Genomic DNA, 13,796 nt, shown 5'->3' with positions numbered 1-13,796 from the left:
TATGGCACCATACCAGCTACTTGGTAGAAAATTAACTCTATCCCAGCTGAAACCAGGACAATATCCACCCCTAATTCCATACCATCTATGTCATGCTCAGGTCTTACGCTTTCCAATACATTCTCATTAATTGCACCATCCTTTCCATGCATTGATACACAAACACATATCATCCCCTTAGTCTGTGGGCCAAACCTTTAAAATGTCCATTTAAATGTCCCTTTAAAATGTTCATCAAGTTCATTTTAGTCTATGATTTTGGTCATAATGGTCCTTCTGGACAGGAGAGATGGTGTGTGGTGTTGGAGTATCGCATGTTGAAGCCAGCTCTGGTCACATCACTGCTGCACTTGCCTGGTTCCATCAAGATTAATTCGTCATTAATCTGGGTGACTCTTACGGTAATACCGTTGATAAGGCATATAGCAACCATAGTTGTGATGATATATCGTGCCAATTGACATATAATGCTGTATAATTCAAATCATTGGCTATTCTCACCCAACGTTAAATCACCTTTAGGGTACACATCAAACTTTGCCATCTTTCTGCATTACTCACCAAGTGCACCCAGGTCCTTGAGAAAAAGCAATCCCATGGATGGGTTTACCTTTGCCTGAGGCAGGAATAACCCAGACTCTCTTCCCAAACATGTTTTTATGTGCACTACAGGGCCTTTATCCCCTTCTACAGTACATAACAGGTTTGAGTGGGCAGGGCCAGCTCAGTTGGCAGATCCCCTAGTATTGACTAACCAGGTGGCCTTTCCTAAATGTGTATCCCAGTGTTTGAATGTCCCAGCACCTGTTGGTTTCAGTGTAGTCTTTAACAACCCATTATATCGTTTGATTTTCCCAGAGGCTGGTGCATGATAAGGGATGTGATATACCCACTCAGTGCCATTCTCTGTCCCAGGTGTCTATAAGGTTGTTTTGCAAACGAGTCCCATTGTCTGACTCAATTCTTTTTGGGGTGCCATGTCGCCATAGGACTTGCTTTTCAAGGCCCAGGATAGTGTTCCAGGTGGTGGCATGGGGCACAGAATATGTTTCCAGCCATCCGGTGGTTGCTTCCACCATTGTAAGTACGTGGCGCTTGCCGTTGCGGGTTTGAGGGAGTGTGATGTAATCAATCTGCCAGGCCTCTCCATATTTATATTTCAGCCATCGTCCTCCATACCAAAGAGGCTTTGACCGTTTGTCTTGCTTGATTGCAGCACATGTTTCACAATCATGAATAACCTGTGCTATAGTGTCCATGGTCAGGTCCACCCCTCGATCACGAGCCCATCTGTATGTTGCATCTCTACCTTGATGGCCTGAGGTGTCATGGGCCCATCGGGCTATAAATAATTCACCTTTATGTTGCCAGTCCAGGTCCACCTGAGCCACTTCAATCTTAGCAGCCTGATCCACCTGCTGGTTGTTTTGATGTTCTTCAGTGGCCTGACTCTTGGGCACATGACCATCTACATGGCGTACCTTTACTACCAGATTCTCTGCCTGGGCAGCAATATCTTACCACAATGCAGCAGCCCAGATGGGCTTGCCCCTGCGCTGCCAGTTGTTCTGCTTCCATTGCTGTAACCACCCCCACGGGGCATTTGCTACCATCCATGAATCAGTATAGAGATAGAGAACTGGCCACTTTTCTCGTTCAGCAATATCTAAAGCCAGCTGGATGGCCTTCACTTCTGCAAATTGGCTTGATTCACTTTCTCCTTCAGCAGTTTCGGCAACCTGTTGTGTAGGACTCCATACAGCAGCCTTCCACCTCTGATGCTTTCCCACGATATGACAGGACCCTTCAGTGGACAGGGCATGTTGTGTCTCATTTTCCGGTAGCTTGTTGTACAGTGGGGCCTCTGCAGAACGTGTCACCTCCTTCTCTGGTGATATTCTGAAATCTTTGCCTTCTGGCCAGTCCATAATAACTTCCAAGATTCCTGGGGAACTGGGGTTTCCTATTCAAGCCTGCTGTGTGATCAATCCAACCCACTTGCTCCATGTAGCATCAGTTGCATGATGTGTAGAGGGGAGCCTCCCTTTGAATATCCAGCCCAGAACCAGCAGTCGGGGTGCCAAGAGGAGCTGTGCTTCAGTACCAACCACTTCTGAAGCAGCTTGAACCCTTCATACGCGGCCAATACCTCGGATCCTCTGTATCCCTGACTCCAAAACCCTAGGGGTTGACCATGAGTCTGCTCTGGTTCTTTCTTCCAGAGGCTCCAGGCGAGGCCATTTTCCCAAGCTGCGATGTAGAGCACATTTTTTACATCTTGTCCTGCTCAAACGGACCCAAGGGCTACTGCATGAAATATCCCCCATTTAATTTGTTCAAAGGCTTGTCCTTGCTCGGGGCCCGATTTGAAATTGTTTTTCTTCCAGGTCACTTGATAGAGCGGGCTTACAATCAGACTGTAATTTGGAATGTGCATTCTCCAAAACCCCACGACACCTGAGAAAGCTTGTGGGTTTTTTTTTGCTAGTTGGTGGAGACATAGCTGTTATTTTGTTGATCACATCCATTGGGATTTGATGATGTCCATCTTGCCATTTTATTCCTAAAAACTGGATCTCTCCTGCAGGTCCTTTGACTTTATTTTGTTTTATGGCAAAACCAGCCTTCAGAAGGATTTGGACTGTTTTCTTCCCTTTCTCAAATACTTCTTCCATTGTATTGCCTTGCATTGGGCGCTAGAAGGACCACTGTGGTTTAACCCGTTAGGCAGCTAAGCACCACACAGATGGTTGCTCACTCACCCAGTCCCAGGGGGATGGGGGAGAAAATTGAAAAGGTAAGTGCCAAGAACTCATGGGTTGAGATAAGGACAGTTTAATAAGAAAGGGGGGGGGAAGAAAGAAGGAGGAAAGGAAAAAAAAAAAGAAAAAAAAGGCAACAAAGAATAATAAGAACAAAAAAGAATAAACAAAACAAGTGATGCACAATGCAATTGCTCACCATCCGCCTACTGATGCTCAGACAGACCCCGAGCAGAGGCAACCCTCCTGTTCAACTCCCCCAGTTTTATTTTTCAGCATGACATCACATGCCATGGAATATGCCTTTGACCAGTTTGGGTCAGCTGTCCTGGTTCTGTCCCCTCCCAGCTCCTTGTGCACCCCCACCCTCCTCACTGGCAGGGTGGTATAAGAAACTGAAAAGTCCTTGGCTCTGTGTGAGCACTGCTCTGCAACAATTAAAACATCTGTGTGTTATCAGCATTATTCTTGTCCTAAATTCAAAACAAGGCAACATACCAGCCCCTATAAAGAAAATTAGCTCTATCCCAGCTGAATCCAGGGACAAGGCTGTGTGATAATAAACTTACAAAAAGGTTCTGTCTTTAGGAGACATTCAGACATTGCTGTCTTTAGGGTCCAGTGTATGTGGAAAGAGGAAAGGAACTGCTAAACAATTGGCTGACTTATTTAAATTAGTAATGTTGAGAGGATAATATGAGATATAGCTTCTTGTTAGGTTTAATATTTGATTGTTTTTCTCTTTTGCTGAGTTAATGCTTTTTTATATGATTGCTTTTCTTCAATAATTTCTTTTTGATTATAATTTTGGCTTTGTTTTCAAACTGAAGTAGATCATCTCACATTGTGAAATAAGTGTTACTCAGTGGTCAGTGTTCCTTTTATAAATTTTGTCATTTAAAGCATTTAAATTTCTTACATAGTTCTTACACAGTGTTTACAGAGCTGTCATGTCTGAAAACAGACAAAACAATTGGTAGGGGAGAGGATTTGAGCTGTATACAGGATTATTTATGAATGCAATTACAGGTATCTCATTACTTATGAATGTGAGATTGAAATGTTTTATTTCAAAGGTGATTTGATGAGAAATGATATAGAAATCCTGTTCTGCATATATAATGGTTTATGTGTATGTGTACAGAGTGATATTGGTATAGTGAATTTATTGGTCGAAATCTATTCTCTACTAACCTGACTGTTGAGTCTTAAAGACTGAATAATTCAAGATGAGTATTACTTTTTTTTTTTTTTGGTAAAATGTGAGCCTCCTTGTTAGATATTTACTTTTTATCCTGAAAATATGAGTATTTCCCTACATTTCTCTTACAAATCAAGTTTTGAATGTTCAGCCGGACAGATTTTGGAGAAGGTGTCTTTTGAACTTCATATTTTTCATGTGTATTTTTAGTTTTATGTGCTTTGTCCAAGTTCCTGATAACTTATGATATATTATGCTAAATAATTAGGCGAACTCCAGTGTCTGAAAAGGTTCATAATTCATCAAGCGATATTTTTATAAGCCAGAGTCTACTTGTCAACAACTGACTGATACAGAAAATATTCATGTGATTTCCAGTGTCCTCACTCCAATTAAAAGAAATACTATTCACTGTTTTACTCTGTGCTATTTTTAGTTGTAAACATTTTAATGGACTAGGAAATGTAATTTTCATAAGAATTCTTTATTTAGTTCATCTTATATTTCTTAATAGAGTATAACATCTTTTCTAGTGTTGCCTTTAGCATTACTATTACATTTCTTCTCCCATCTCTCATATTTCATGTAGCTTAGTACATTTTGATTTTTCTTTCCTTCTCTTATCTGCTTGTATTTCTTGCCCTTTGATTTTCCTGTCATCCATCCATCTTTCAATAAAACGTCTTCTTCTGGCCTTATCACATTCAACATCATTGCTGTGATTTAGCTTAAATCCAGTTTAAAATAGGGTTAGTTCAAAACACAATTCCTGCTTCTAGGAATATTTTGTGCTATTATAAAATCATTTTTGATTCTGTGCTGCTTAGCTGTGGGCAGTTATGACCTCTGCTACATCATGGGATTTATTCAGTTGCTGTGTCCAGATTCTTCTCTGACCAACCAACCTGGCTGGGTCTCATTTCTCAAAGCCAGAGCTGAGGACTGGAATATAAACAAGGAGGCTGAACCTCTCCTTTTATTAGCCAGAGTCAGGGAATCTTCCCTTTGTGCCAGTACTGGGGTAGATGAGGAAAAATGATTTTGAAAGATGTGTTCAAGCAGGTTCTAAGGAATGATACAGGATATGCTTCCTCTTCCTCCCGCCAAATCCATTGCCACAGAGACTCCTGTGGGCACAGTCCCTTGGGCAGTGGTGCTGAGGGGTCTGAGTCTCCATCCTCTTGAGGGGGTACACGCGCAGCTGCGCCCATGCATCTTGATCCTCAAGAGTTATCCCTTCATGAATGTACTCAAAATGTGAGGTTAAGGGGCTTGATAGAGGGTTTATATGTATTATAGCTGTATACCCTTCCACAAACTTTGAGGTAGAGTGGGAGAGGAACAATGAAAGCCACAGAAGTAAACAGACTACTGCGTGGATTATTTTTGGTCAGTATTCATCTTGGCTGTGTGTTTTTCAGCTAACGATATGGTATTGAGATAAAAGTCGAACTTCTTTCTTATGAGTCTTATGTGTCTTCGCCATGCCTTAAATTCCTCTTTGAGAAAAGGACTGCCATTGCCTTGTGATTCCCCTTCCATTCTTGAAACTTGTCCAGGGCACAGAATTACTTGGAGGAGTATGAAGCCAGTGGACAAGGGACTTGCATCACCAAGGACTCAGTGCACAATATAAACAACATACAGGAGCATTTTAAGGGAAAGTGCAGTGGAAAGGGTATTGTTAAATTCGCACACTGAGGGATATTTCAAATTTGGAGTTTGGTTTTTTTTTTTTAATGTTTTCGAATCTTGATGGCTGGTTAGTTCACAGGAAATCACACCAAAATGTAAACTGTACATCTGTTTTCTCTAGTTTGGAAAGTAAAAATAAATCATTACTGACAAGGTAACAGTTTATTAGTGTTGGTTTTGATTTAATGGCGTGAACAGCCTTTCTGATTCTGAAAAGCTGACCTATGCTAGTTTGAAGTTTTTGTATGGGTGGCACTGATTGTTGTGTCAAAATATAGTTGCTGTCCATATTGAATGGATCCAATAAAAGTCCATAATGTTATTACTTTTTTTTTCCCCTCCTTCCTCTTCAACCTCTCTTGAAGGCATTCTGGTAATGGATGTATCTATTTGAATCAGGGAGATCTACTTGACTTGCAAATTCAAGGCAAAGTGAGCTTGGATACTTCTAAAGATTAGATTTTAGAAAACATTAGCTAAAGTTAAAGGCTGTTCTACAAACTTGAAACCACACATCAAATTATGAACAAAAAGCAATGCTTTACTTTTGAATCATATCCATGCCTTTCCATTTTTTAAGCCATATGTAAAGAAGGGAAAAATTATGTTCACTAAGTATTTGTAGAACTCTTTCTACTGTATGTGGAAAACATACGGGGGTGGGCGTGGGGGGGTGGAGAGGGAGGGAGTTATTCCTTTGACCACGACAGTTTTTCAGAAAGCCTAGTTTCTGGGGGCATTCTTATTACATTCTTATTAACTTGTAGACTAACTTTTTAGTAAAGTTACTTTCTCCTTTGCTATTTAAAAAGCCATGGAAACTAGAGGCAAATGCAGCTGATTAAAGTGGAAGCAGGAAAGGGAGGTACCAAGTTTTAGAAAATGTATCAAACAAATTGAAAAATTGTAGGTGATCATACATGTTTTTGTAGATGCTTTCATGGGGTTTTATGTTATATATTCTTTTAATAATTTTTGAAAAGGATCTTGTAAATTGAAAAGGCATGGTTTTTACAGCCTAATGTTTGTTGCTGTGTGACACGATTCTTGCAATAAACTGGATTCTCATAAGTATTTCTTTACTACTATGAACAAATAAGTACATTTATAATAAAATATGGAGCTGTAAAAGAATGAATTTAGTAAGATGTTTCTAGTGAAGATTGGATGGCCCTTATTCAACATAACATAAATAGTAAAGTAAAATAAATATAAACTCTTGACTCTCCTGCAGTATATAATATCCTTGAATTCAAAAAAGGATGTGCAGTCCTTTTCCATGTATATCAGAATTATTGATACACACATAGTCATGCATAACTGCATGAGTAAAACTCTTTAGATTTGGTTATTTATAATCTTCAGCACCTAAGGAAACATGTAGCAGTCTTGCTCCAGGGAACATTGTGAAAGATACAAAATCTTTAAAGATGGCTTATAGAGAACTTTACAGTAATTCCATTTTTTCTCTTTTCTACTATTCCCTTCTGGAATAAAGAATTCCTTACGTATTTTCTAATAAATAGAATAAAGGGGAAGCTTATACCATCACCTGAAATATTTGTAACTGGAGAGAGTGCAGTTCAAGCAATTAGTTGAATTTGGCATTGGAGAACGTAAAAAAAAAACAACACAAACACAAACAAACAAACTTGGGACTTCTGAGAAAGAAATGGTTATTTTTCCAAATATTTAAAGTACTTGCATTTTTATTTTTTCATTGATGTCTAATTAAGCTGGTAGCAATTGACTTATTTTTAAAAATTGAGTATTGTTCTACCCTAGGAACAAAATCAATAAGGAAAGCAAGAACAGATATTCCTAGGAGATAGGAGAGTAGTAGCCTGTGGTTTCTGTTTATTGTTTAGGGTTTTTTGTTTTTTTGTTTGTTTTTAATGGTTTTCTTACTTAAAATAAATCACTGTTCATCTTGCATAGACATTCTTTGTGCACAGTGTAAGCAAAATAAAGAATAAATTGTTCTAGCAGTTCCTCAAAGCAATGATCACAACCTTATTCATGAAACATCATGAAACATTCAGACATAGTTTTGAAATTGAGTAGGTGTCTTCAGTCATGGAACTCTTGCCAAGCTGGATATACAATCCATTACTGATTTGTTTCCTTTTCTCATTTCCTCTCCAAGTGATCTAACTAATTATTCTGTTTTTAAATATACTTTTCATAATAGATTTGGAAAGGCTTAAATATATATTTGTAGAAAATACTCTTGTTGGTGTATGTGCATATGGCTTTTAAACATCTATATGAATCTTAATGCAGCTTTTGTTTCTTTACTTATAGCTGGTTTTTGCAGTGTCTTTGGCCAGATTTCCTGTAGGTTTTATGCTCTGTGAGTAGTCATGCTGACTTCAATGAATTTACCCATAGTGCTTAAAATTGAGCATTTGTGTTAGGAGAACCAGGTTCTGAGGCCCTTTGGTGAATGGTCTGTGCCTGTGGAAATTGTCTTAAAATACATATATACAAATTTCCCTCTTGTCTGGGGCTGGATGTAAGCTAACTCTCCTCAGATGCTGCATATGCATACAAAGGGACATGGACAGTTAGCGTGGGGATGCCACTGCTCAAACACATTTGTGCAACCTCCAGATTAGACCTGGCTGACATCCAGTCAGCTGGTAGTACACACAGACAAACTATTCGGTCTGTGCTGGCATACTTCTTCCTATCTTCAGTCAAGTGCCTAGAACGCAAGGAATAACCACACTGTGAAATGTTTTGTAGCATTTTTGAAAACAATATTGAGAATTTAGGTACCTTTGACAGGTGTTGAATATCTAAGGATTGCAACTTAAAGCAAATGACCGTGGTGTGGGGGAAGCAGGGACAACTTTCGTTGTCTATTTTATAGATATTTCCCTACCTCGTTTCAAAAATGTTCAAAGTAATCAATATTTTAAATTCAAACTTCTTTTTTTTTTTTAAATGCACTTAAGTGAGATGACTTCCTTGAACATACTTGAGAATTATAGAAAAATAATATTGATTGCTAGTTTCATTGTTCATAGGCAACTTTTTTGGATGTAGAGAGATGTTAAACCAGAAATATATGAAACCTGTTTTTTGTTTTTTTTTTAATGTATTACTGGACACTATTTTCTAATATTAAGATTATTCTAATTCCGGCTAAATGTGTTTAAAAATATGGGGGAAGACTAAGACTGGATTAGGAGATGGGATGTTACTGTAATAATTGAAATAAATTTTAGAAAGTTAAGTTACTGATGTAGTGAATGCAATTAAAAAGTAAATCTAGAAAATATATATACATATCAATATACATATTTCATTGATATAGCACAATTGTCAGGTGATTTCTTTTGTATCTAAATAATAGAGTATACCTTGGGGAAGGAGAGAGAAACGCTTGTGACAGAGGCATTTATTTTGTTGGAAAAAGGTTAACAATTCAGTCCAATAGTCTTCAGATTTGTGCAGTAAGGCTCTTTGATAAATAATAAGACATCAAATAACAATAAAAAATTCACTGTAAATCTCCTTTGTGCTGACTGCATACGTGTTTAATATCAGTTTCAAAATGTGATGAGAATGGTGCAATGTTGTCTGTTTACTTCAGTGGAAAAGAAACCTGTTGTGGTCCAGCTTGCTGTTTTTCTATATTAAACAAAAATCTTTCTTTCAACTTTGCTTTGTAGCAAAATCAAGCAAAAATGTGGGTTGCATTAAAAAAAAAGCTATTAGTAGGAGGTAAGAAATCACCTGAGGCAGAGTTTGGGATGTCAATGATTTGGCTTATATTTAGGGATAAGAACCTGGAGATTCTGCCACAGATTGTCCCTACATATTGGAAAAGAGAAGATTACTGTTTTATTTACACTAAATAATATGATTGAGAATGAATTGAGCTATAATGAGGCACGCTGAATCATTAATTTACCTATACTTTCAGGAAAACCTGTTAAGTTCAGAGGATGAACAAAAATAAGACTAAATTTTGTGGAAGTAGAGCAGGGATGTTGTTTTACAAATGTAATTCACCAATTTGAATTTGTTTTATTTATATGCCTGACAAAATATTTTGTTGAAGGAGATGTTTATGCAATTTATTATGTTAATTTCCAGTTGCAGTGTGAACAATATATACAGCTTTAGAAAGTCCTGTCAAATACATCCAGGTATATCTAACCATGAAATTGTTAGCGAATATACTGTAAGCGGTTCCTGAGAAAGGGTTGAAGTGTTGGGCCCTTTTTTATCTTCAGATTCACATTTACTGTTCTTACTCTCCGTTAATAGGTAGCATAGATCAGTCAGTGTTAAAGGACTTGCCTCCTGAGCTCCTGGCAGAAATTGAATCCACCATGCCACTTTGTGAACGTGTGAAAATGAACAAGCGCAAACGTAGCACAGTTAATGAGAAACCAAAATATGCTGAAATCAGTTCTGATGAAGACAATGACAGTGAAGAAGCTTTTGAATGTAAGTAGTACATCCTTCTGTTTCTACTGCTATTATTTAAGTTGGTTGGGAATGGAGAGGATTGTCACAAATTTCAGACATCTTAATCTAGCTTTTAGCCACAGTGGCTGTTGAAATTCTTAAATATGAAGTAATGTAAATTAAGAAAATCTTGCACAGTAATTATATGCTTTAAGGTAATCTAGGTTCATTACATACAGTCAAGAGATCTGGCCATCATTCTAAAAAATTCAGTGAGGACATCTGATTTAAAAATGAATTAGAATATTTCTTAAAGGATACTGTAGAACTGAATTAAAATGAGACAAAATGATGAAGAGAATGGAAAATTTTACACTTAATAGATTCGTATTGTTTCAAATATCTATTTCAGAATTTGCTGTCTAAAATTAAACTTTAAAAAATATGAAGGAGTGGTTGTTATAGAACATAAGTTTCTTTGAGCATCTCATTCCATTAAATGATGAGAAATTAAAATTATGTATAAAATTAATAGTATTTTTGAAATGTTATTAAAGCTTACATTTTTTTATTCAATTGCTCTACAAAGTTTACTTAGAAGTAGATAAAATGTCTAAATGTGAATAGCTGTTCCCATGTTCATATTTTTTGCCTTGCAGAGCCAACACAACTGTAATACATTTTCTTTTATCATGCAGCATTGATAAAATGGTCAATTTAAATTTCTGCTGGAAAGTGATATTGGAAGTTACTTTTCTTATAGAGACATAGCTGGGGCCAGAATTCTTCTTACAGAATTTAAATTGCTACTGATTATCTATAAACTGTGGAGACAGAATTCATCTGCCTCCACAAAGTACTGTCTCACGAGGGGAAAAATGAATCAGTTAAGATGTGTGAAGTCTTTTTCCATAAAACACTTATTTCTTTAACCAATCCACTCACTTCAGGTAACCCAGATAGCCCTCCCTTTCTTCAGTTGCAGTTAACTCTCAACCAGTTTAGAACTGAAACTGTTTAGTAGCTCAGGCATCATGAACATGACTGTACTGCCTCCAGAAGCAAGTCTGATTCAGAAGCAGTACAGCTCAAAGCCTAAGCTAAGTTACTACTTTAAAGTCTTGAACCACTTCTTTGCAGAAATTTCATATTGTTTTCAGCAGTGGAAGCCCTCTAGTGTGCAGTGCAGAGTAGCACCTCACGTTCAATATTTTTTTTTATTTGTACTTAGCACGGGCTGTCCATTGGCTATATTCTGGTATGTATAATATCTTTCCTATTCTTCTCAATAAACTGGGGTTGTGGAAATTCCATGTCAGTTCTGTTCCAGTTCTGTATAAATGCTTGGAGCCATTTTGCTCAGAAACAACCCTGTACACATTCATACCTCTCTAAACTTCAGGAGAGTTTGGTAGAAACACATACAGATGTAAGGGCTGTTATATACCAGTTCACAAGAATAATATACTCTGCTAGTCTAGAATGTAATGTTTTGGAGACATTTTGATCTTCACAGCACAGTCTGTATTAGACATCTCTTTGCTAGCCCCAGTTATCCTGTTACATTAAATAGTAGAGACTTTCATGGATGAAGCTACGTCCTCATCCATATCGTTTTCCTATTACTTCTTAGCACCCTCTCCCCTTAAAGATGCATGAGACGATCTTTGAAAATAACAGAGAACTCAGTTCCCCTCCCCCGATATCTTATTTCCACTAAATCTCTGTTTCTATAGAGAACGTTTATCCCAATTTCTTCAACACTGATTTCTGCTGTGCCTTTTGGTCCTTACTGAAAACTGGTTATAACAACTTTCAGTGGTGTATACATACTGTTTAGCTTGGAATTGTGACTGCAGCTTTCTCCTTTACACTGAATTCACTGCAATATATATTTCAAGACAATTTTTTGGGGGTGTCTTGGCAAAACAGAATATCTTTAAGCAGCTAGATTGCTAAGTCTCATTGGAACTTCCTGTGTGATAGGCAAAGCAAACACTGAATTGTAACATGGATGCCTATTAATAGACCCAATTACATAACTGAAGAAATTATCTCAATGTTCTCTTATGAAAGGAAAGGATGAAAATTATTTTATTTTGTTCTATTCTCCTTTGTTTAAAAGGACAAGTGCCCTTTAAACTTATATTTTAAGTGTTTGCTGTTGTCTTTGGCGATTTCAGGCATGGTTTTCATGTAATTCAAATTGAATTGTTAAAATAATGCCATAACAGAACTTTATATAATGGTTTTAGTGTTCACTTGTTTTATGGAACATTTATATGCTAATGTTTAACTTGTAAATGTATAATTTTGAGCTATTGAAAATAGAATTTTTATACTTAAAATGAAAATGCATTTCATTTCTAGCTTCTCGAAAAAGACATAAAAAGGATAGAGATGAAGCTTGGGAATATGAAGAACATGACAGAAGAAGTTCTGGTGACCACAGGAGAAGTGGTCATTATCATGAAGGAAGGAGGACTTCTGGTAGTGGCCGTTACCGTAATCGTAGTCCCGATGACTCTGATATGGATGATTATTCTCCTCCTCCTAGTCTCAGTGAGGGTAACTGATCATTATCCTTTAAAAATACACTAGTATTATGAAAACAATATGTTTTTTTTAATAATTTGAACATTTTAAAATGCTTTAAAAAGCATCTTTATATGCAGTATTTAATACAAGCATGAGAAATGTAAATAATCCTTTATTTCAGTTCCAGAAAGTATTTGTTTCACTCTTTATTCTCTAATTAGTGGCTAGAAAAATGAAGAAAAAAGAAAAACAAAAGAAAAGGAAAGCTTATGAACCTAAACTAACACCTGAAGGTAACTTTAGAAGACTTATTTTCTTCAGTTTGGATTTTATGTATTTTATATAAAAATAATTATATATACTTTTTTTTTTTTTCCCACCAGAAATGATGGATTCTTCAACTTTTAAAAGGTTTACTGCTTCAATGGAAAATATTTTGGAAAATCTGGAAGACATGGATTTCACAGCTTTTGGTAATATGTCAGAAATTTTCAAAATGCTTCCCCTAATTAGAAATACAAGAAACACTAAAAAAATTGCATCTCAGTATTTTCAGACTTCCTTCTTTCTGATTTAATTGTCTGTGATACATGCTAGGGTATATTGTGTTTATATGGCTTCCACCTTGAGTAGCAGGAGCCTTTACCTTTACAATTTCACTTGCTACTAGAGGAAGATGATCTTCCTTCCTCCTTCCTGCAAAATCCAAAAGGGTCATAAATCATAATGAGAGAAATAATAGTCTACTAGAGTGCATCTGCTGTGGCCTTGCCACAGTGCTTGTACACTTATGGCTGAGACACTGAATCTATGTGTACTCCTTATCCCTTTCACTGGAAAATCGTCCAGCTTAGTGTCAGTGTCCAGTAAAGTAGTTCAGGTTGACCAAGATGACTATCAATTGAAATGGATGATGGAGCATTTTTATAATTTCTTTCCTACCATCTTTGTCACAGTATTAGAACAAGGGGAGGAACCTAATAAACAAATGACTAGTTTTTAAAGTAATCATGTCTACACCCTTGGATTTAAAAGTGAAACATATTACGAACCAATGATTTCAGTGTCTTCTAATGTCATGTGTTTTTTTTTTTTTGTAAGGGCAATTGTGATTAGAACACAGTGTATCCCAAGATATATGTGTTTTTCATCTATTATTCTGACCAAGATTTGAA

At 36.9% G+C, this 13,796-nt stretch overlaps 1 protein-coding gene across 1 annotated transcript in view; it reads left to right on the top strand.

The window, feature by feature from the left end:
* Nucleotides 1-13,796, top strand: part of LOC310888611 (nipped-B-like protein) — a 97,819-nt gene that overhangs the window by 44,359 nt on the left and 39,664 nt on the right. The window contains exons 8-11 of the mRNA XM_083815486.1: nucleotides 9,940-10,122; nucleotides 12,454-12,651; nucleotides 12,843-12,914; nucleotides 13,005-13,094. Coding sequence (XP_083671612.1) covers nucleotides 9,940-10,122; nucleotides 12,454-12,651; nucleotides 12,843-12,914; nucleotides 13,005-13,094 — 543 coding nt within the window. The remainder of the gene's footprint in view (nucleotides 1-9,939; nucleotides 10,123-12,453; nucleotides 12,652-12,842; nucleotides 12,915-13,004; nucleotides 13,095-13,796) is intronic.

Source organism: Anser anser, assembly GCF_964211835.1.
Source record: "Anser anser genome assembly, chromosome: W".
NCBI lineage: Eukaryota > Metazoa > Chordata > Aves > Anseriformes > Anatidae > Anser > Anser anser.
This window is presented reverse-complemented; position numbering and strand designations above follow the sequence as displayed.